We start from the raw sequence: 23,203 nt of genomic DNA, 5'->3' as shown, positions 1-23,203 counted from the left end.
AAATGGACAGCGCCAAGTCGGGATCTGAATCTTAAATCTCCAAATTTATAATTTCCTTTAACCAATACATGCAGCTTTATCTGACATGTGTTGACAGCGATGTCAAACTAAATGCAGCAAAGTGATGTCAGCTAAAAGCATTTTCTATTGATGCTGTGTTCTGGATTAAATATAATACAATGGATTCAATGAAGCTAAAAACTGGTGTAGGCCCACAGACTGTACATGACAGACGGACACAGCCACAAGAAAAATCACTTGCTTTTTTTCTGGACTTATTTCTTAGACGAGTCCACAGTTTCATTTATTAAACCTGGAAAACTGTATGCTAACACAACTGATCACACAGCAAACCACATTAATCGTCAGATAACGCATCTTGAATACACAAACACCACAAACATGCTCTTGAGGTCCACATCAGTAACATGTCTCAGGCCCATAGGTCACTGCTTGTGTAGGTCTGCTCCCTATGACCTATAAGCAGAACTGATAATGACACAGGTATCACTTAAATATTACCAAATACTAGAGGTGGGAATCACCATACATCCCACGATACGATATTATTGCAATTTTTTAAAATATTTTGCGATATTCAGATTCTGTACATAAAGGTAAACTTTAGCAATATTCATTTTATCTAATATCAAAGTCTCGCACTCAGTCTTTCTCTCATTTCAGTCAGTTTTATTGTTGACAAACTGAACGGTTTGTATTACAGTCTAGTCCAACTTAACTGAATGCAACCATCTGGTACAATTATAGCTATTCTGAACTATGCAATAAGAAAACTATGCAGCCCCTTCAGCAACTGAAGAATTTGAAAGTAAATTAAAACAAAATATAATTTTACATTAAATAAAAAAGTTTTAAACTTAATTAAAATAAAACATGTCTTAAATTAAAATAAGTAAACCGTCATGTTTATTGCTGCCAAAAAACAGTTAAACACATTTGGACAGTGAAGGAATGTCAGGATTCTTGCTCAGAAAAAGTATCAACATGCTCTGAAGTCAGAGCACAAAAACCTTTTTGTAACAAAATATCAATTTCTGCTGTCCCTGTATCGATACATTATTAGCAAATAAAATATCACGATACTTAGAGCTGGGCGATATGAGATTTTTTCATATCACGATATGTTTTTTTCATTTCAGGCGATAACGATATCTATCACGATATAAGCCAAATAACTATATTTGTAAGATTTAAATGTGCCGTTGCTCACAAGTAAAATGTGAAATAATCAGCAGCTTGTTTTTATTTAAATATTTATTTCCCATAATAAGTTCAACAGGGTAGATGTACTTAAGGAACATGAGACTTTTTCAGATAAATAAAGGCAAATATTGCAAACTACACAAAAGGCAGCCGCTAAAGCGTTTAAGTTTCAAAATAGAACAAACGAAACAGACTAAATTGTCAATTCCACTTAGAAACAAAATATTAATTCTAAAAATAAATCTTAGTTTGTTTTACAGAAGAACAGACAAAACTGACTAACTTTTGTCAATATCAAATAAACTGAGAACTAAAAGGAAATTCTCAATCTCTCCTTGTTGTATAGCTGAGCTTTTCTAACAGTTTTAACAGTTACTTTAGTCTGACAATAGCCGAATGACGAATTAGCGCTTCCAGTCAGAGACTGAGGCTACGTCCACACGTACACGGGTATTTTTGAAAACGGAGATTTTCCGTTTTCGTTTTAAAAAATAATCCCGTCCACACATTAAGGCAGAAATGAAGGAAAACGCTGCTATGAACATGCCAAAGCAGCAGGTGGCGCTAGATTCCTAACCGTGCAGAAATGTTGGCCAATCAGAAGTCTAGAAGCCTCGGTGGGAAAAAGTAAACAAAGCTGGGGCATAGAAGCAGAACCGAGTCGTATGTGTGGAGGGACAGTAACTGTGTGTATATGTAAGCATTTAAACACTGCAGAGAGTAGAATTAACAGTAACAGTATTGTAGAAATTCATTTCACCGAAACAATAACGTGGCGCACAGTGTGACGCATGCACCAGTTTATTGTATTTCCAGTAGGGCTGCTCAATTAATCGAATTTTAATCACGATTACGATCTGGGCTTTCAACGATCATTAAAAATGACTGAGCCGATTATTAGCCCCTCCCTCATTTATCCGCGACACCTTAAAGGTGAAAATATTGTCGGGCATAAACCGGTCCGTGGCGCAAAAAAGGTTGGAGACCGCTGATTAAGAGGACCCGAGGGAAGCTCGGAAAGCTAAGCAGAAGTTATTTGGAGAGTGACTGCCGTTGGTTGAAAAGAGAGTTAAAAAAAAAAAAAACTTCAGTGGTGTTGCACACTATTTTATATATTTTTTTTTAAAGTCATTGTTAACCCTTTAAAGCCGGTCAGAGCTGCATGCTCCGTTTTGCATAACTATTGTTAAATCCCTGTAGAACCTGAACCGTGTAAGCTAGCGCAATAATTTGTTTTACATATGAAACCGGAGGAGTTGTACTTACATCTTATGCCATCAGCTTGTCCTCGGTCACGGTTTCGTTCCACATATAGCTTTGCAAAAATTGCATAAAAAGCGCTTGCAGGAACAAAAACATAATATTCCAGAAACACGCTTTGCCGTTCCTATCAGCTGTTCGTAACACTTCCCACAGTGAAATGATGCACATGCTGTTTTCTTTGCAAATTTGCATCATAGGATTGTTTTTTGTTTTTCCTCTCCAAAATAAAACTATGAAGACACTCAAAATAAATTTCCTGTTGTTGTAAACTATTTTTTACAACTTTATTGTATTTAAAGTTTTGAGGGATAAACCTCTTAAATTTCTCCAAGTAGAAATATATGTAAACAAAACAAAAGCGATTTTCAATTTTTTTTGTAGTTTATTGCACTTTTTTGCAATTTATGTAATTACTATGGACTTAATGCATACATATTATTAAAATATGGGCTATAACAGTTGTATTGATGTATAGCAACTTGAAATGCTCCCACAAATGGCACTACAGCATGTAAAAAAATAATATAAGCTCTGGTGGACTTGGTTCTATAGTAGGTCTTAAAGGGTTAAATAAATATCGTCAAATAATCGTGATCTCAATTTCAGTGAAAATAATCGTGATTATCATTTTTGCCATAATCGAGCAGCCCTAATTTCCAGACTTGCTTTCGGCACAATTTACAGTGCACGCTACTCTGTTTTTTGTCAGACTTGAAATAGCCGAAATACCTTCACACTACGGAACTTCTATGGCTCTTCCGTTCGACAATCTCTCCGGCATTGGAACCATCATCTGTTTTCTCTTCGGTCACGCTCGGTTGATTTTTCTAGTCGGCACACTCATTTCCTCCATGCGCTGGCTCCATTACCCGCTGGCTGCTTCCCAAACAAACACACGTGCGGCTTGGCACTTGTGCTGTACGTAACAAGTCACGCGACGTGACGCTGCGGCTGTGATTGGTTCGGCTCTGCGCTACTTAATTTGGATTGGCTGACTTTTTTTTATTTATTTTTATTAAGAGGACAAGAGCGGCGAGGTCTATCGCGATAGCTTAATTTCTCTATCGAGTAAAAGTTCTATCGCCCAGCTCTAACGATACTACACAGTATCAATTTTTCCCCCCACCCCTACCAAATACCATTCCTTATTCTAACTGTAGACTGTGGTTATGTTTCTATAGGCATCTATCCTAAAGCATAGACTGTAAATCATAAGTAGATATAATATTATTATTATTATTATTATTATTATTATTATTATTATTATTATTATTATTATATTTAAATGTATACTTATTTTACTGTATCTGTTTATCTTATCGAGATGTTTGTTTACCATATAGTATTTTAATTTTAGCTACATGCTATTCCACCTATTTAACATATTTGCCTGTTGCTCTTAACTTTATTTTCACAAAGTTGGGATAAATTAAGCTTTTCTTATCTTATCAACGCAAGCTTTAGTGTGTGGCATCTCTTACACTCCATTAGACACAATTCAAAGTGTTTGGACAGAGGAGTGTGGATCAGTTTGAGCAGTGATGGGTCATATGGACCTGCTCTCCATAAAGGCAGCATGCAATATTAATATTCTCTCTTCTATAGGCTCTCTAGCTTCTGTACTCTTCTGTAAGCAAATTTGATTTCCTATTCCGTCTACACAAACACACACACACAGAAAAGAAGCAGATGAGGCAGGGAGGCGAGGATACATTAATGAACTGATCAATAAGAAAAGGAAACAGTGAAGGGCACACAAACGCAGCCAAGAAACAGAATATTTTTTCCATTACTAAGAGGCACTTGATTGTGACACTCTTTGTGCCTGAAAGATCTCTGAAATGTATTTGTAGGTCTTGAGTTGTGTTTTCCACTCACGCTTAGCCTGTGTCTGACTCTAGTTCTTGTTTCCTTAAATGCCTCCTGTATTCATCTCCTCTCTTCAACTCTTTATCACCCCCCCTCCCCCCACCCGCAACTGCTGACTCAGCATGTTGCTTACAGCTTAGGGCCTTCTACCCAACAGAGATCATGAGCATTGCTAAAAGCCTGCTGTATGAAGGCCTCTGGGGCTCCCAACTCACTTGCACATCAGTGCAAAGTGACTGATCTGAGCTCGAGTTACTGGCTGTGTCATCTACATAAAAGAACAAACCTAAACAAAGAAAGATGTTAGCTTATCACAGCCACAGGAGATTAAAAAAAAAGGCTATAGCACCATACAAAACCATTCACTGAGCATTTCTCTTCACTATTTTTAACAATAGCAAAAAATTCAGCTTATAAAAAGCTTTCTTCTTGAACATCTAACAGGGATACTAAGCGGACAATTGGTGAAGACTCCACAGCTGTTTTTGTACAGTGCTTCTCACAATACCGATTTCACTATTCCTAAAGTTTCCATGGTACTAAATGGAAATGAATATTAAAAGTTTTATTTAAAAGATCACAAGACCAAAATGACAATAAAGTCCAGAACACTTTCTTTCTCTAGCTGGGTGTCGTCAAATTAAAAATCTCTTCCAGAGGCTCAGATGCTTCCTTATGCTGAGCACACAATTTCCACACTCATACAGACTTTGAGTCCTGCATATCAGTGCAGATGAAACTAATCAGTCCAAAAAGCGACTCGAGAGTAATACTGCAGCATGGCTTTAAAAGGGATTTCCAGCTGTTATGACTTGCTGTCTGGACTGGTGTGATGTGCTGGCAGAAATGGCACATTCCTAACTCTGTCTGCAAACCAGCACATTACACACAAAATCCAGGACTTAAATAAGGAGAATACTGAGAAAATCTTGAAGAGAGAGGAGATCAAAGGAGAGAGAGAGAAAATAAAACATGGATCATAACAATGAATCTCCCAACCCCTCCCCCATCCCATCCAATGCTCCAGCAGTCTACAGTCCTAACAATGGGTCTCCTTAACACAGACACGCACACAACCAAAACAGCAGCACAAACCCAACAAACCACAGGAATGCCCCTCAAAAGCACTCCTCAATGCTTGGGTTGCATTTAAAGATGTCTGCCTCTTGTGCTCCAGGATTAGGATGTCATAAAGAATCACAGAGCCTTCTGCTTCTTGCCAGCGCTTTTGTTGGAATTTTCCAGTGCACACATTAATCTCAAAACATTAGACTTGGGTCTTCTTCATATCGTTAACAGGTCTTTAAAATGTTTTACATCATCTTTTGAAAACTATCTCAGTAAATGTCAGTGCTGTCTCTTCCCAGGTACCAGGCAAACCAGTGGAAAACAATTCACGAACAGGCCGAAGGAATGGCTCATACGATGACAGCTCAAGCTCTCTCACCTTGAAATTGCTGGAGTTCACCCATCCCGTTAACTCGTCTATAGTCTTGTCCAGCCGGGGTTTGTCCTGCTCTACGTCCGGGGAGCGATGCGGATCGTTCAGATAGTCAATAAGGTCCTGTCCGACCTGCAACCTGCGGGTAACATCTTTCTGCAGTACCTGCTGGTAAAAATACTCCATGTTGTCATGTTCCTCCATTGGGCACTCAGTGCCGTGCGGCCAGCCGCTGAAGCCGGCCGGAGACAGGAGACAGTGGTCGGTGGGACGGGGTGCAAAGAACTCGAGCTGCGAAGTGTAAACCCTTCAAGGGACAGAGACACCGTGCAGTCTGGACTGCCTCTAACTGATGTTTAGTCATCAACGTACAATCCCTTGCAATATATATATATATGTGTATAGATCAATGTAGCATAGAAATCATCCCTCCACTTTATACGTTACGACAAAGACGAAGCTGGCTGGTTTCCTTATTAGATACCGTTAACTCAGAGGGAACTTAAACTTGGCGAAACTTCGGGAAACGAATAACCGCAGTGGCCCTCAGCCGGTTCCTTTAATATAACCTCATCAGAAAAAAATAGCAAATATGCTTGGCTGTTATGCTAACAAAAATAGCACATAGAAAGCTAGCACGGCCACCCAAACAAATATGGACAGCTTCACAAAAGCTAGCTCAGCTAGCTACCGTCAGTTATCCGCAGGCCTCAGTCCGCTGCTCTATTCCATGACCGCAGGCTTTAAAGGCGTTCAACGGTCAACTCCGTCCGGGGCAAAGTTGCACCAAACTTCCACAAAAATAGTTCAGCTCCAGTCCGGGGGTCTCTGATTTCTCTTTAACCCAGGAATAATCGCTGCTGCCGTTAAAGCCGTTATTAGGCGCTGAAAGCTGCGCGTTGCCGGGGACTGCAGTTCACCAGGAGGCGCAACCGCTCAACGATCAGGCCGATGGGTCTTCGGGCACTGCACAGCCAGCCTGCATAATGCCTGATGTAAAATGTAAAATAAACAAGTGCACTGTGAACCACATCCGTACTAAAATAGGGAAATATATACGCTTATTAACTTAAGATATATTTTTATTGATTGTGGCTGGTTAATTTCTATTCTCTGTTCTAGAAACGATAAACAAAATTACTGTTTACGTGTGGGCGTGTCCGCTGTCTACACGGCCCTCTGCTGACATCTAGCGGCGTCACGGCTGCACAGTCTCTATTCAAATTGCTGCAGTTTACTATGAAGTAGGTCTTTCAGATAAAAAACAAAATCTCACACTGCAGAGACAAAGCACAGTTACTATTAGTCACCTTTATTTATTTATTTTTTTAATTTATTTCTTTTTCTTAAACATAAAACTGTTAAAACGGCTGTCAAACAGGGCATTAGTATCACAGCCAGTCGAGTCAGCTATGTATCTCAAATCCATCCAAGTCTTCCTTGACCTTTCCATCTGGTCTCTCTTGTTTCAGTCCTATCCATTGTCCTGCCAGTCTCCCCAGTCTTTGAGCACTTGGCACTACACGATACTTATCAGTCTCTTGTTTAACACGATATTAAAAGCTGCTTTTGTTTTGTTGCATTTTCAGTGCGTGAAATGATGGTGTTCATGCCCCGTACGTGTGTAATCAGGCATGACGAGACATCATGTTGAAATCCTGTTGATCTAAAGAGGTGCGTGTATACAGTAAAATTAGCTGTTGGTTTGTGGGGTGTGACGGGATTTCCAATCTCTGCTTTTCAAATTACCCCATCACATATGTTTTGTAGGATTAGATGAACCAGAATTTGTCAGGGATCAATTACATACATTGACTGGCAAGTTCCACCAGACCTGTATAACAAACTAATTGCAAATTACTACTCGCATGATTCTTTAAGTCTTGATGACAGCCAATTCATTTATGTTTCTACATCATCTGTAAATTAACATTTACACAAAGCTAGACTAAATGAACCTCCAAGTACATAAATTCATGTGATTGTCAATAAAGTTGAGGTGCCTTTGTTCACAGTCTCATACTTATCTCTAAACAAATTTCCTTTTTGCTTTTGAAGCAAAGTTGCACCAGCGTCAGCCCTGATCCAGACACACACAGCATAAATCTGAATAGTGGGTGTCACAGTCCAGTTTAAAAACAGTTGTATCAGTGTTACTAACCTATTCAGATTCAGTTTAGTAGCTGTCTGAATAACAGTGGGACTGGAAACCTACTCATGTAAACAAGTTAGTCTGTGGTCGCTAACCTAATTGAGGTTGTAAACAAATGCTTAAGTAGTAGAGTAGAAGCTAGACCACAAGGGCTACTGACAGGAGGATTGGATAAGGGCCTGCGAGCTAACGTATCCGCGCAGTTCACGGGAGAGGCCACTCATCCCAGCAGCATACAGTGTCAATATAATGCTTTTAGACACCAAGGGTCTGAATCATAGGTCCTTTTTTTGTAACACAGCAACAGTTTTTCCTTTTACATCTCAAAAAGAAACACAAGCGTATCCTCCTCTCTGAATAGACAGGCATGGACAATTACAATAAGCACTGAAAAAGAAACCAAACAAAAAAAAAATTGGCTTTCCCCAATTTTTGAGTGAGTTGCCATAAATCTTTTTTCCCCCTCTCCATTGCAAAACATTCTCTGTACAAACAGAATTAAAATGTCAACATAGGTTTCCCAGATGCACAAATATGTCACATGTTCCACTTTGTACTTCCTGTTTTGTTTTTTTGTTTTTTTTTTCTCCAGCACTGCAAAACTGAGCCAGCTGTGCCAGAGCTTCACTGTTCGTATCCAGAAGAATCTGTGGCTTTTACCCACAGTGCAGCGCTCCACTTCCTCCGTGCTGTGCGTCTATTGGTCGAAGCAGAATGAATCACAGGATGGTCGTGTAGAGGTGTCATGTGATCAGCTGAGATGATACCTCTCCACAGAGAGTGTCCAACATGAAAATATCTTTCTTTTTTTTTTTTTTTAAAGTTTGAACATGAAGCACTGTAGTTTCACCGTTTCACCCTCCCACCCCACCTGCAGCTGTCCAGATGCAGTCCTTTACCCCCGCAGGTGGGGAGTCAGAGATGTGAGGGAGAGCAGAGTGGAATGGAGAACCTGTTCTGGTCTTCACGATGAGAAAGAGAGCACGAGACAGAGAGAGAAAAAGAGAAAAACTCCGTCCATCCGTGTTCTTTCCTCCACCCTGCCACACCGTCACACGGATGGCTGCTGCACTGCTGATCGGTGAGCAAGAGGAGAGAGAAGGGGCGGGTTCAACTGATCAGGGATCAGCGGCAATCAGTCAGTGTTTTGATCAGTGATCAGGAGCAGTGAGTGGGTCCAGCCCCCTCTCTCCCCTATGCCTACCCCAGTTCCCCCACCCCACACCCCCCACCCGACATCAGCCCCCTTCTCATAGCAGCAGGACCTGTAGACAGAGGTGGCCCCCCCTGGCCCTCCACTGTCAGAGGATGATGCAGCAGCGGCACAGACGCTGGCCACCTCCATGTACAGAGGGAGGGGGTGTCACGGGGGCAAAGTAGGCATGGACTTTGATCTCTGGAAGGTGGGCCTGTATGCGGGAGAGATGTGTTAATACAAAAGACCAAAAATGTACAAACCCCTCCCGAATAAAACAAAAAAAAAATCCCAAAACAAAACAAAAAGACAAGGAAAAAGCACATGCTCAGGACTGCCTTCTGTAAAATATTTTTAGAAATGCAGCCCGCTTGTGTACATCATGAGTGAGAGTAGTATTGATTTTTTCATCTAACTCTCAGCGAGAATGCTAACAAGCACATTTTTCAAAATGTCGAGCGATTCTTTTAAAGCTCCGCTCCAATCCCCAACAAGAGCTGAAAAGCAGCATGTATTTTCCCTTCATGCCCACTGACCCTGATGCGTTTGATGCCCGCCCGAGTGACTTGCTGACAATCGTAGAGCTCGATGCGCTCCAGACGGTGGCAGGTCTTCAGGTGCTCGAGGGTCACGTCAGTTATCAGGGGGCAGTTGTCCAGCTCTACCACGGTGAGGCGCTCTTGGCCGCAGGTACTGCTGCTCAGAGCTCTGATGCCATCGTCTGTGATAAGCTCGCAATGTGACAGGGACTGCCCAAGGTGCAGGAAATTGGGTTAAAGATGCGCAAATAGAAAGATTAAACCACACACAGCAACGAAGACGGGCTGAGAAAAAAGCTGATACAGTATCAGACATTGTTTGCTTACCAGTGCTTGAAGCCGAGGGCAGTGGATTGACAGCTGAACCAGGGTGTTATCTGTCACCTGAGGACAGGCCAAGCTTGATTAATGTACTGTTCTCACATGTCTGGGGACAGCTGAGAGGATCAGTTCAAGCATTAGCAAACATGTGATATCATGATCATATCTCGTTCTCAGTCCCAGAACTCTGTCACGTCTTCTATGTCACAACTTCTACTTTTTGCCAAACGTCATTTGACAAAAATCATGTATGATGAAGTATGATCTTGGGAGTAGATGAGGGAACTAAAATGTTCTTACCAAAATACATTCTTCTAAGTCCATTTTTTCAAGCTCATGACAGTTCTGTGAAGACAAACAAAAGGTTTTGAACCTGAACTGAACTCAGAACACGGCTGGCATAACTAAAGGAGATAAGAAAACATAAACAAAACACTTACTCTGGCCAGGACAGTAAACCCAGCGTCCGTAAAATGGGAGCATCGTGCAGCTTCAAGGATCCTTAGACAGACAGACACAAAGTTTGGGAAGAGTTTTTTTAAACAGCTAGTGTGAGGAAGGAATACTGAAGATCACTGGAGAACACACTGGGTTGGTCAACAGGTGCAAAATATAAGACGTTTTGTGCACAAGAAGTCTTATATTTTGCATGATTTGTTTTTTTAATAGCTGAATTTAGTTGAGAGCCTCAAATAGATATGATTGTACACTATTTTTGGAAGCAACAGCAGTCATATTTCTTGGATGTATGAGAAATGTTGTGAGACGGGTGTGTGAGCTTCTTACTTAAGTCGGGGGCAGTTGAGACCCAGTGCAGTGAGAGAGGCATCAGTGATGTTACTGCAGCCAGAAACACAGAGGTTCTGCAGCTTGTGGCATCCTCGGCCCAGACTGACCAAACCTTCATCCGTTACTTGCTGGAGGCAACAGACATTAAAAAAAAAAAAAAAAAACTGATTACAAAAATGCAAAAGGCATGCAGAGCCTTAGTCATGCATTATTATCAGTTGCTCCCGCTCCGCTTCCAACAACCAAATGTTTGTCTTACTGTGCAAGACTGCATATTTATGGTGGTGAGTTCTGGGCAGTGTTTCTGAAGGTGTTTCAATGCTCCGTCGTCCAGCTGGGTTAAAAAAATAAAATTAATCAAGTATCAAGTATTTTGACTCTGTAGACAACTGCAAAGTATTTAAAGTGAAACAATCAAGATGTGACTGAAGTTCAGACTTTCAGCTTTAATTTAAGGGGTTTAAAACAAGTATTTATTAAGTGTTGGAAATTAAAGAGGTTTGTATACAGCCGCACCCATTTTCAGAGGCTCGGAAGTTATTGGACAGTTAACTGACAAAGATTTTCGTGGACAGGTGAGGCCTGTTCACTCATTATTCCATGACAAAATAAACACATAAGAGCTGAATCTAAGTATTGAAGTTGCATTTTGCAGCTTTATACTGGAATTCTCAATACAAGGTCCAAAAAGATTTATTTAAAGTTTAAAGTTTATTTATTTTCAAGGAGAATTTCATGAGGCTGAAAATCAAAATAAACCTATAAGAGACAGCAAAAACTTCAGGAGAGGCCAAATCAACAATCAAAATCGGATATTCTTCAGTAGCCATGTCAGTCACCTGATCTCCACCCAGCAGAGCAGCTTTTCAGTTATTAAATGCAAAACCGAAGGCAGAGAGCATCTAGTGCAGGCAGCCATTCACATACAAGTATTAAAAAACAATCCTAATATTTAGAAATATAATAGTTCATTCAGTTACTTTTGAAAATGAGTGACTGGGTGTGAAACATAAGTAATTCCTAAACTATTAATACTATTAATGTTTTTCATTAAAGAATTAAAGCTGAAAGTCTGCACTTCAATCACATCTTGACTGTTTGACTTAAAATCCACTGTGATGATGTACAGAGTATTTGGATAATGACAGAAAAAAAATGGTGTCATTGTCCAAATACTCCTAGACCTAACCATACGGGTGAACGACTCATTTAAAATAAAATAAACCCCAATTTCACTTTCTAGACTAGATTCAGTTCATGTGGAAAAAAAACAACAGCTGATCACATTTTAGTTCTACACGGGCATCAGGAAAAGAATATACCAAGAAACAAGCAAATTTTCATCCCATTAGGTCTTTTTAAAAGGCTTTATTTTAACACTGTATAATGACTAGGTGGGCTTTTTTGTAATAATATGATAATTGATTATAAAAAGGTGTAGAACTACTTTTAAAAGGGCCAAAGAAGGCATAAAATAACCTGAAATAAAGAAAATAAATGTGCGTACCTGTGTGCAGCCTCTGAGGAACAGTGCTCGTAAACCAGCGCAACCTCTAGCGAGGGCCTCGATGCCATCGCGTGTGATCTGGTCACACCACGACAAGTTCAACGTCTCCAACATTCTGCAGCCATCACTGAGCATGCGCACACATTGCACAATAAAAGAGAAATATCAAGTTAAAGACATGTAAGCCCTTGTGATTTAAATACCGCAGCGAAAACAAGTGTGCTGGTGCTACCTGAGGGCCTTGAGGGAGTGGTTGCTGACGGACACGCAGGAAGTGAGATCTAAGTGTTTGAGTTTGGAGCAAAACTTGCTGAGGCTGAGGCAGGTGCTGTCTGTGATCTTAGTGCAGCCGTTAAGGTTCAACACTTCGATGTTTCTGCAGTTCTGAGCAAAAGTCCTGGGAAACAGGTGAAGCATGGAAGAAGTGAGGTGAAGGGACTTCTTTCTGACGTTTTCACAAGTTTCTATTACAAAGAAAAAAAGCCTTGCTTTGCAAAGAAGAGAAAGTATCGGTTAAATCTGCTGCTTACAGAGATGATAGAAATACATTATGAGATCCAACAGTCTCAGAAGAATATAAAAATTAAACACCCGTGGGGTTTTCTTTTGTTTTGTTAGTTTTTTGTATGTTTGCAGTGAGCAAAGAAAAAATTAAAGGGTCCCTTGGGAATGAAGACGCACACACTCGGCTAAAACTTTAAATATAATCACACAGGGACCGAAACGGAAGTAATCAAACCAACAAAAGGATGTTTGTTGCTAAAAATCAAAGCAGAAGCACGTTTATTATAACGGTGCATGTCAGAGGGTCAATGTATTCTCACTTCATTGAGGCGTCTCCAACGCTCAGGCAGCCCCTCAGGCTGAGCTGCCTCAGGAAGCCTCCACAGCGCTTTGAAATGTTCTCCACCACCCGGCCCTGAGGGCGGACGGACAGACAGAGAGAGTAATATGACTTGGGCTACAGGACAGGGAATCAGCTGTGACGTCACAGTCGGCACCAAAGCCTACTGACCCAGCACTAAGCCTTGGACTAGATAATGCTACTCAACAAGCTCTCACGTCCACACACACACACACACACACGCAGGAAATGCTCAAAACCCGAACCCTTCGCTCCTTTTTTCCCTCATGAACACGACCCTCACCTCTATATCCGTCTGGAAGTTGAACAAGTCGATCTTCTGCCAGTTGCTGCCATCTAGGGCCAGGACGTTCCACGCCTGAGAGGGTGACAGACAGGTTGTGCAAAGAGACAGAAAAATGGGTCAGACAGAGGTGGAAGAAGGTGAACTGTGACTTTTTTAATCATCATGCAGCTACGGGTTTGTGTACACATCAACAGTCTCCACTGTCAGTCCTTGTCCTATCTAATGTGAGGGTTTCCTGCTCCTCTCTCTTTGGCGTCTTTGTAAACTGAAGAAGTTACATAATTAAAGATAGTCCGATGTAAAAAAAAAAAAAAAAATACATGAAATTCAACAGGAAAGAGATAAACTGCCTTTATAATAACATTTGTTTTGTTTACATGTTACATAGCAAAAGAAAACCTTCCTTGGGCCTTGTCACAGGTAATAAAAGTTTAATTTGAAGCTGTGGTATGAGAGGCTGCCCCAAAAGCTCTGCATTCAGTCAGTGGCTTGTAACAATAATTCACACAGATCATTTTATAAATCACTTTAAGCTGCAGTTCACTGTGGTTCCCTTTACACAGAGCCAGCAGAGGGCACCATATTATACACTTGCCCAGAGAATTCAGTAAGTACAAACCAGATTTACCTCCTTTTTAATAGTAAGGTCTTAATTAGGATGTGGCGTTGAAAGGGAGGCGCTTACCTTGGACACCTGGGCACACCGGCACAGTGTCACCACATCTAAATAGGAGAATATTCTAGAAAGAGAGACAAAGAGGAGGATGAGGTTTTCTCATATTAGTGATCATATGATCATACTCAGATAAGGAGCTCTGCTCAAGCACATGCTGGAACACCTTATTCTTTCTTTGATGCTAGTGAAAGTATGTTTTTTTTCTTATGTCTGTAGGGAACAGAACAATCTGTGGTGTTTGGCTGGTAGGCCCATAGACAGGCAGTGTTTGAGCTATGGGCTGGTCAGCCACAAAGGGCCACATGCAGCAGGCTACTGGGTCAGCTCAATCCATTAATCTGCCAATGAGTAATCTCTGGCACTCAGACAAGCAAGGCCACCAAAAGGCCGGTACAGACAGAGATACAGTATGAGCATGTATAGAAGGGCACACATACACATACACACACACACAACAAAGCCAAATACCTCCTGTCAGTTCTTGTGATAAAACGGTCTGTTAAATCTCACAGAAGTGACTTAAACGGAAAATCTTTAGAAAATCTGAGGTGTTAAGAGAGCTGTTAGTGCCAAAGTTTTGAGTGCAGCTGGGGTCTGATTGCCCTTTTAACCCTAGGAAACAGGAGCTGGCCATTGTTTCCTTCAAATAGACACGGACAAAGGCTGTGTGTTTTGATGTGTGTTAGGCCAGGGCATGTCAGGACGAGTCTGTATAATCTATACAAGAGTCTGGTGTCACAGAGTACAGACATCATACAATTGACAAAGCAATGCATATGCAACTTCCATGCACTCTCATGCAGAGTACACAGATCCTGGAGAGGTTGCTGGCACCCAAGGGGCCGACCAATCAAGTTGATCGTACACATTGATCTCCTTCCTAATAACTGGTTAATGGCCGCGATGCTGACCAATGATTGATTGCCCGTTTTAATCAACTACAATCTGACTTTCCACTATGTGTGCGAGAAAGGCCTCTTAGTAACCACAGAAGAACTCTGTTACTCACACTCACAGCGAAGGAATCAGTCAATCTGATTTGGTGAGTCCTGTTAACCTATCTGAAATCTGTAATTGCTACCAGCTGAGAGAGACTGCTGAACACAGATAGATCATATTACCGGCAGGGTAGGACTGACATGGACTTTTTCTCATAAGACACACAAAAGAAAGTGAAGGACGTGACATAATACAGACAAATTCAGAGCAACAACACCATGAGCATGGTATCTTTTTCCACTTTACTACACACAGGAAAGCAATAAGGGCACCTTTGAATGCAGAGCACGAAATAAGAGAAAAGCCTTGGATCACTCTATCAGATCCAGCCTGGGTGTCCCTATTTTTCGGACAAGGCACATAACAGGATTTTCATGAAGCACACTCCCATTTGTTGTCACCCGGCCCTTCAAGCATGGCTAGAAAAGGGAGAGTCGAGCCTTCGCCATAAAGTCTGGGCCTGGTTGTCATGGCAACAACTCAGACATGAATTTAGTGGTAGTGGAGAGGGTGCTGAGTCAGTGCTTCTGGGTAAGAGGACCGTGAACCACCCCGAACGCTCCCTCTCCGGGGCTTGTCTGTCAGACAGGGTTCTTGGATGTCACACAGTTTTCACAGTTTATATCTGCGCTGTGCTGGCCTACATAACGGCTGTTTACAAGTGCACCCACTAAGACGCAGACTGCTGCACAAGCAATTCAGGCTTGCTCGCTAGTGATGCTCTGTACATAAACAGCAACGCTAATATGAACACAAATTAACAAAATAAATAGCCACTACTCCTCGAGCTGCATATTTTCCAACGTGTAACACATGGTGGCATACTGCAGTCGTTATAAAATATGCATCTTGGGTTAATCTGTAATTAGAAATTAACCACAGGCGTGAATGTGAGCACATTTGGCTCTCTGCCCATGGTGTACCCTGCCTGTCACTCCATGACAGCTGGGAGAGGTTCCAGCAACCACTGCGACCTAATTTGGATAATTTTTTAAGAAAATGTATGGACGACCAACCATAAACCAGAAAGGCTAAAAAATGTAGCCCTTAACATCAGCTTATTCAGATCACTAACCCTGCAAACATGCTGGTGCGAGCCCAAGCTGTGTAATTGTGGATGAGCTGTGGGGCAATTGGGTGTGCCCATACAGGTCTGGCAGGTGTTTTGTTCTTTGGGGCCCCTATTAAGGGTTTTCTATTGGGATACTGACTATGGGGTTGCCCACAGAAAACCCATGTAGGCTCTATGTAGGTTAGCCTGTGTGGTCCATTGCAGTTTTGCCCCTCTGGGCCCTATAATGGTATTCTGTGGGCCTTTGGGTTTTCTATAGCTTGCCCAATGAAAACTTATATAAGGACCCCAAAGGGCAAAATTGCGTTTGGCCCTGTGCGGGTACACTCAGTTGGGCTTCGTATGGGATAAGTGTGGATTTGCCCTCCCCGACACAGCCCCATAGTTTGCCCACATATATCCACTGTGGGCCCGCATTGTTCATTATCAATAATGCGCCAAACAACATACAGGCAGATATGACTATTGTGGAGAACATGACCCACAGAACATTTTTTATTACACTGTCTGAAATATGTGGCTGTTAGAAAGCAACTGATTCAAAACCTCAGTAAAATGGAAGTGAAACTACACATTTTGACTAACTAACAAAAGATCGCTGGTTCAAGCTTGGGAAGTGACATAAATCATTTGGGGTTTGGATCAGGAAGAGTATCTCTACCAAATTAACTATGTGGTTACCCCTTGTGAGTAAAGCAGTGGCTAAAAGTCATGTTTTTTCTCAGAGCAACATTCTGGTCCACACTCAGTACCAATTGGTGGCGTATTATGGGCAGCCAACAATGAGCCTCGGTAGTGGCATGAAATGTGGGGCCCTCTCTTCCAATCTTTTACTGCAGCACACTGGGGCACATCTGGCCCCCATAGTGCAGGACTAATACATGTTTTTCTGACCACCAGTGGAAATGCACTGGTCATAATGGGCATGCTGGGAGAGCGTATGGACCAGCAGAAGAGCAGAGCACTGCGGAATTCCCCACTAGCTATGACAAAACTATTTATAGCTCACTTACAGAGACATACAGTTTGCATAGGCCCAGGAGTGTTTCACACATGCGTGCACACACGCATGCACACAAAAAATGCAGCTTTCACAGAGTGCACAGCGTGTCATGTGTCAGCAGAGATATATGCAAGTGCAACCCTTTCCATTCCACATAAACGAGCGTGAAGGATGAACATGGGTGACTGCGCGAGTGATGTCAGATTAATGGGTCATGTGCAGCTGCTGTGGGACAAAATATTGGTCTGTAGGTCACACACAGCTAAAAGAACCTTATTTCAGGCTGGTGGCTGACAAACATCATACTAAACACACAAATGCACCTACACCACCAACAGAGGCAGAGCAAACACACACCGTTTCAGGCTGCTTGAGCTAATGAGTAACCCTGACCTAAGCCCTCGTCCCTGGGTGTGTTGTGTTGTATGTTGTGTGTCTGGTATAATTATTCTTACCTAAGAAGAAGCTCTTTGGGGAGCTTCTTATTAATGGGGGCTTCATCGCTGTTTGAGAACACCTGTCAAGAGATAAGACAAACAGTAACAATGAGTGAGTGTCTTTGTGTGTGTGTGTGTTGATGTGCAGTGATATGAAAACATTATCATCCTCACAAGATTGCTACACTAAACAGAGCTAAACTAAGCCCAGGAATCACATAATTTTATTTCACCAGCTTGTTATACTTAAGAAAAGAAATAGACCCCTGCACAGTTTACAGCTGCTGCTTCCGTAAGCTATGCTAATAAACATGCCAGAGCTGCATTTGGATTTCCATGTCGCCTCCTCACAAGCTTATAATTCTGTTAGCCTGGTCAGCTTGTTGGCATGCTTATCTCAATTAGTCTACTCGCTGGATGTCTGGCCATCTGCTGAGTGGGACACACACACACACACGCACACACACACTCGCAGGTGATTCCAGTCAAACCTCTCTGTGTGAAGAACAGAGGCAGAACATTCGAGATCAGGTGGGCTGCATTCAGCCATGAATTTAAATTACGGCAAACACCCACATCCACTGTGCCTCTGCAGACACGCATCCTGCCAGTGATACACTTGTATCCTCAAAGGCTCAGAAGCTGTAGCTAATGAGGGGGGACTCCCTGCTGTTGAACACGCAAACACAAACACCAAAATCTGAGAACACAAAGGGGATAGGAGGAGAGGCACGAGATGAGCAAAGGTTGATTCTGAAAATGTCTCAGCTGTAGTCTAGCCCCCTGACGACAGACGCAACCTCCTCGAAAGAGAAAGCAGCAAAGCGAGAGGGAAGAGGTGAGGAAGACGATACTGAGTGACAAAGGCAAGCCAAAGGAACCGTGCTCCAGTCAAGAAGTACTGGAAAAACACGTCTGAAAGTCATCAGAGTGGAAGAAGACGAGGGAGGAGGAGGAGGGAGGAAATGCAGGCCATTTCAGAAGGAAGTGGGGTCAAAAAAGAAAAGGAGAGGGAGTTGGTCCAGTCAAGGTCCGGCAAACGATTAACTAAGCTGGTTTGAACTTTAACATCGCTAAGGGAACAACACAAGAGTGTTGTTGAACACACTTACCAGAAAAAACTCTGCCATCACTGAGGCCCACATGCCCTCGTACTGAATAATGCATCATTACACACTCATCTGAGGCTGTTGAGTAAAGCATGCTGTCATTAACTGTAACATTAAACTAACAGCAAACTTAAAACATGCGTATATCTATTGGTGAATTTAATAGCATTAGAAGGAATGCAGTGAAGGAGACCTGTGGATGGGTATTTGCTGTGGAAGGCTGCTACTTTGACCAGGCCTCTGCTGGGCTTCCTGATTAAATCAAGGTAATAAACATCAGCATGTACTGACTGACAGGCAGGCAATTTGACCTTTCAAGAAACAGCATGTTGACTCAGTGTCTCTGTAAAGCTGTTGGGGGGGGGGGGGGGGGGGAGGGATAGTTTAGGACTAAACTTAGACTTAAATCCGAACCACATCTGTAACACATCACTCACCTTTGACCTCTCTTCCATCACTCTGAGGAACACAGGGAGGCCATGATGGAACGCACTGGGCTCCACACAGCATTACGCTAACATGGAGCATTCACAGAACAATAATATCATTCTGTGGTACAAACATGGTTTACTGTGTAATGAGATCAGGGTTGAAAAATGTTCAGAAATTCAAATTCATCCTTTTACATTACAGTCAAAACAAGCAAAATGACTTCGAAAACAACCTGATACTCCAATAATCATCCTTATCAGAGTTACCGCCTCAGCATTCTGGTGCCCTTGCTCCCCATGCAGGAAGAGCACCATTCCCAAACAGGAAACTCCTCTCTGAAGTCATACTCACTATTCCTAGAGAGGGTGCAACAAGCCTAACATGCAAATCTGGTTTAAAACGCCTGTGGCACGTCAAACAAAGACACCCATGAAGAAATTAAGACTTGGGTCGAGTGTTGCGTTCAATTTTAGGCCTGCAACACAACAACAACAAAAACCATAAAAAGGACTCGATCACCAACTCGTCTGTCAGTTGACCCCCTTCCCCTTTCTTCTCAATTGGACACACCAGCCTGCTTCCCCACCGTACACTGGTTCATGCTAAGAAGCTTAGAAGTCTGCTGAGAAATCCACTGATATGGCAACAGACACACGGGCGCTACTAACGCCGTCTGTTCTGATTCACTCGCACATCAGCACACATGTTCCTACTACTGACAAACATGTGAACACCTGACTGAGGGCGTCAAGTAGCATCAAGTCAACCCCGAAGGCATCTCAGCAATGTGTGAATAATAACTCCTGATAAACATCTCGCATCTATGAGCAGCCATAATCAGTCAGATGGGATGATTATGGTTTGTACATAAGTGTTAAATCAGCAGTACATGGTGATTATTGCACCACAGGTATGCAAAGGTTTATGAACAAAGTAATGTACAAATACTTGGAGATGCTTTGGTTTTGTTTACTTAGTAACATAATGTTTTACACTACACATGATGTACTTTTTTTTTTTAACTCCACAACTTTCAGATCAAAGTTCCATCCATCCATCCATCTTCATCCGCTTTATCCGGGGCCGGGTCGCGGGGGCAGCAGCCTAAGCAGAGAAGCCCAGACCTCCCTCTCCCCAGCCACCTCCTCCAGCTTATCCGGGGGAACACCAAGGCGTTCCCAGGCCAGCCGAGAGATATAATCTCTCCAGCGTGTCCTGGGTCTGCCCCGGGGTCTCCTCCTGGTGGGACATGCCCGGAACACCAACCCCAGGAGGCGCCCAGGAGGCATCCTTGTCAGATACCCGAACCACCTCAGCTGGCTCCTTTCGATGTGGAGGAGCACCGGCTCTACTCTGAGCCCCTCCCGGATGACCGAACCTCTCACCCTATCTCTAAGGGAGAGGCCAGCCACCCTTCGGAGGAAGCTCATTTCCGCCGCAAAGTTTTTGTTCTAATAAAAGACGATTATCACGGCTCATATTTTCAGTAATATCTGAAGTAATGCAAATGTGTTGCTTTACTCAAACTGCTACAGCACAAAAATGCTGCACAGGCGTGGGTAATAACACCCAGTAGTGCCACACATACTGTCTGCAGTATGACTATTTTTTTTATATCTTGCTCATGAATCCAACTAAAAAAATTTTAAAAACCCAACAACTTCAAATGACCCTGAAAGCTCTGGTGCTTTTACTTTTTATTGGCATGTAAATATGGATAAAGTGATCTGGAGACGTACAGCATTCATCCTATGTGCAGTATTATTACTTCTTGAACACAAAGGCCACCTGTAGTGGCACCTGCCCATCACAGGTATTTTAAGGAGGCTTTAGATGTTTTCATTGCGTGTATTTAACAACAATCCATCCTCTCCATCTGCAGCCCCCCCTCTCTGAAAGCCTGTAACCTCAGGCGCCAGTGGCAACCAGCCTCGGCCCTGATATATTGACTATCCTCAGCCACAGCCCTCCTCCTCCTGTCCCGCAGTCCTGAGCTCCATGTTGTCGCTGTCTAGTGGTGCGGCAGGACAACAACAGGATTTCGGATTACCCTTGACCAACAAAACGCCTCAGCTCCTGACTGCGTGTAAAATTAGGAGCAGAGCACGGTCGACCACACACGCGCGCACGCAAACACACACGAACAGACACACAGAGATATACACACACACAGACTTTGCTTATACAAGCCCACGACTCCCACGTCTGCTAGAAACAAACACTTTAACCGTTGGTGGTCCACTCCCTCTGTCATACCTCGAACCGGCCCTTGGTGATACCGTTCATGTCTGCGGCGGCACGTCCCAGCTACACGCCGCGCAGAAACCACTCGAGTCGTTTGACGGTTATTGTTTTTGTCGCCGTTTTATTTTTGGTCGGTCGGAGTGTAGGAGCCGAGCTGAAGCTGGGTCTTCACACCCTCCTCCTCCTCCGCCTCCACCTCCCCCCCTGAGCCGCCAGCGAGGCTCCCGTACTCCGGGTCAGTGGGGTGACGGTGAGGGTGGTGGTGGTCCGGGGCGGCCTGGGGCAGCGTTGACACTCGACGTCTCGAAGACCAACGGCTCCCCAGCAGCCCGTCTCATCACAGGGCTACCAAAATAACAATAATAACATGGACGGTCTGTCAAGTGACTTCACTTCCGCCTCTCCCTTCATCGCTTCATCGGCGGTCAGCTGGCCGCGGATCGCCCAACTTTGCTGAAAACACACGGGAATCGTTAGGCCGATGTCCGCCTTTACTCGTTGCACCGCACGGTTCCCGCAGCGGACGCGCGTGTGGCGGCTGACACGAGCGCTTTCCTCAATGTTTTCTGTTTACTTGCGGGGAAGGGGGAGGGGCGACGTGACGTCATTGCTGCGGGAAAACCACGCGTGGTCGATTTGTTTTGATTGTGGGCTTGTTGCAGGAATTTTAGGAAGGGAGGAAGAAACCAAATCATAACTAATTGGGGCTCATTTACCAGCACAGGCAGAATTTTAATAAAATTGATTTTAAAAAACCCCCAAAAGGGATGGAGGGGGTGCCCTGACACGAACGCGTGGGTTTGCTTAGAGGGAACGTTTGAGCTCCACGAGCTTTTCTGCTGTAACACAGCCTGTTTCAGGCACGCCTGAAAGACACACTCAAAGCAGTCTGGGCTGAGTCCTTTGTCAAACATCAGTGCCAATAAAGTTTCTAGATTCAAATACAAGTACAGAAATTAAGTAACTAAAGGAATCGTCATGTTATTATAAAATGATTACTACGTGGCCAGCATGTGTTGGTCAGTTTAATCTGAAACCGAAAAAAAACGATCTCCACAGTAGTTCTGTCTAAGTCATAAGAATCCTATTTTACAGTACATTAAAATTCACGCCCCTATACATTCAAATGACCCACTAAATGCAACCCTCAACAAAATAGTATATAACTCAATAAAACATAACAAAACAAATATCTTTGTAAGGTAAAATTGCATTAAAACAGTTTGATTAAATTAAGTAGAAAGTTAAATTTAATTAGTATTAAAAAAGTAACGTAGAATAAAAATAATCATCATTATTTTTAATTAAATTGGCCTGCCTTTTTTTTTCAACATTATGTTTATTAAAGTTTCACATATATACATATATAAAGTACATACACAAACAAATTTACACAATAAACGAAACACAAGGTACATTCAATGAAAGCACTTGAGTCCATGAGACCTCTGACAGATTTTAAAGAATAATTTTCACATTGCAGCATATGGTTGTGGTCCTGTACCGGGAATAGCTAGGCTGTCCCTGTCTCACACAGTAAACCAGATAGATCTTTATTCCCAATATACTGGATGTAGCGCCCCCAAATTTTCTGGAAAATTTCTTGTTTATCTTTTACAATACCTTGTGTTGGGGGGGGAGTGTTGTGTGTGTGTGTGTTTTTTTTGTCTTGTTTTTATGGACATGAAGTCTGCCAATAAAGATTGAATTGAATTGAATTGAATTGAATTTTAGAGTATATGTAATTTTCTCTAATGGTAAACATAAAGACAATTCTTTG

At 42.6% G+C, this 23,203-nt stretch overlaps 2 protein-coding genes across 6 annotated transcripts in view; both read right to left on the bottom strand.

Annotated features, from left to right (window-relative positions):
* clasp2 (cytoplasmic linker associated protein 2) overlaps positions 1-6,788 on the bottom strand; it is a 69,671-nt gene extending 62,883 nt beyond the window's left edge. For 3 of the 5 annotated variants that reach the window (XM_026156565.1, XM_026156562.1, XM_026156563.1), the window contains exon 1: positions 5,804-6,787. In XM_026156565.1, coding sequence (XP_026012350.1) covers positions 5,804-6,001 — 198 coding nt within the window. In that variant the 5' untranslated portion in view covers positions 6,002-6,787. Of the gene's footprint in view, positions 1-5,803 lie in introns of all 5 variants that reach the window. The other 2 variants (XM_026156561.1, XM_026156564.1) reach the window with 2 other exon arrangements.
* A 2,398-nt stretch (positions 6,789-9,186) lies between these two features.
* On the bottom strand, positions 9,187-22,016 carry fbxl2 (F-box and leucine-rich repeat protein 2). Its single transcript, XM_026156706.1, has 14 exons — positions 21,436-22,016; positions 17,657-17,718; positions 14,137-14,191; positions 13,449-13,523; positions 13,125-13,219; positions 12,533-12,697; positions 12,301-12,427; positions 11,053-11,127; positions 10,791-10,921; positions 10,445-10,505; positions 10,305-10,349; positions 10,011-10,067; positions 9,681-9,893; positions 9,187-9,358 (listed from the first exon to the last, which is right to left on the bottom strand). The coding sequence occupies exons 1-14, from the start codon at positions 21,463-21,465 to the stop codon at positions 9,251-9,253; spliced, it is 1,299 nt and encodes a 432-aa protein (XP_026012491.1). The 5' UTR covers positions 21,466-22,016; the 3' UTR covers positions 9,187-9,250.
* Positions 22,017-23,203: the final 1,187 nt, after the last annotated feature.

The sequence above is a fragment of the Astatotilapia calliptera genome, chromosome 22 (assembly GCF_900246225.1).
Source record: "Astatotilapia calliptera chromosome 22, fAstCal1.2, whole genome shotgun sequence".
In the NCBI taxonomy this organism is placed as follows: domain Eukaryota; kingdom Metazoa; phylum Chordata; class Actinopteri; order Cichliformes; family Cichlidae; genus Astatotilapia; species Astatotilapia calliptera.
The sequence above is the reverse complement of the archived record's forward strand: the minus strand, read 5'-3'. Positions and strand labels throughout refer to the sequence as shown.

Bases quoted from the DNA above. Each gene is read 5' to 3' on its own strand.
- fbxl2 (XM_026156706.1), bottom strand. From the start codon at position 21,465: ATGAACGGTATCACCAAGGGCCGGTTCGAG. The intron at 10,068-10,304 runs GTAAGAACATTT...GCCTGTCCTCAG, and splicing joins ACTTAGAAGAATGTATTTTG to GTGACAGATAACACCCTGGT. The intron at 9,894-10,010 runs GTAAGCAAACAA...CACCTTGGGCAG, and splicing joins GCCCTCGGCTTCAAGCACTG to TCCCTGTCACATTGCGAGCT.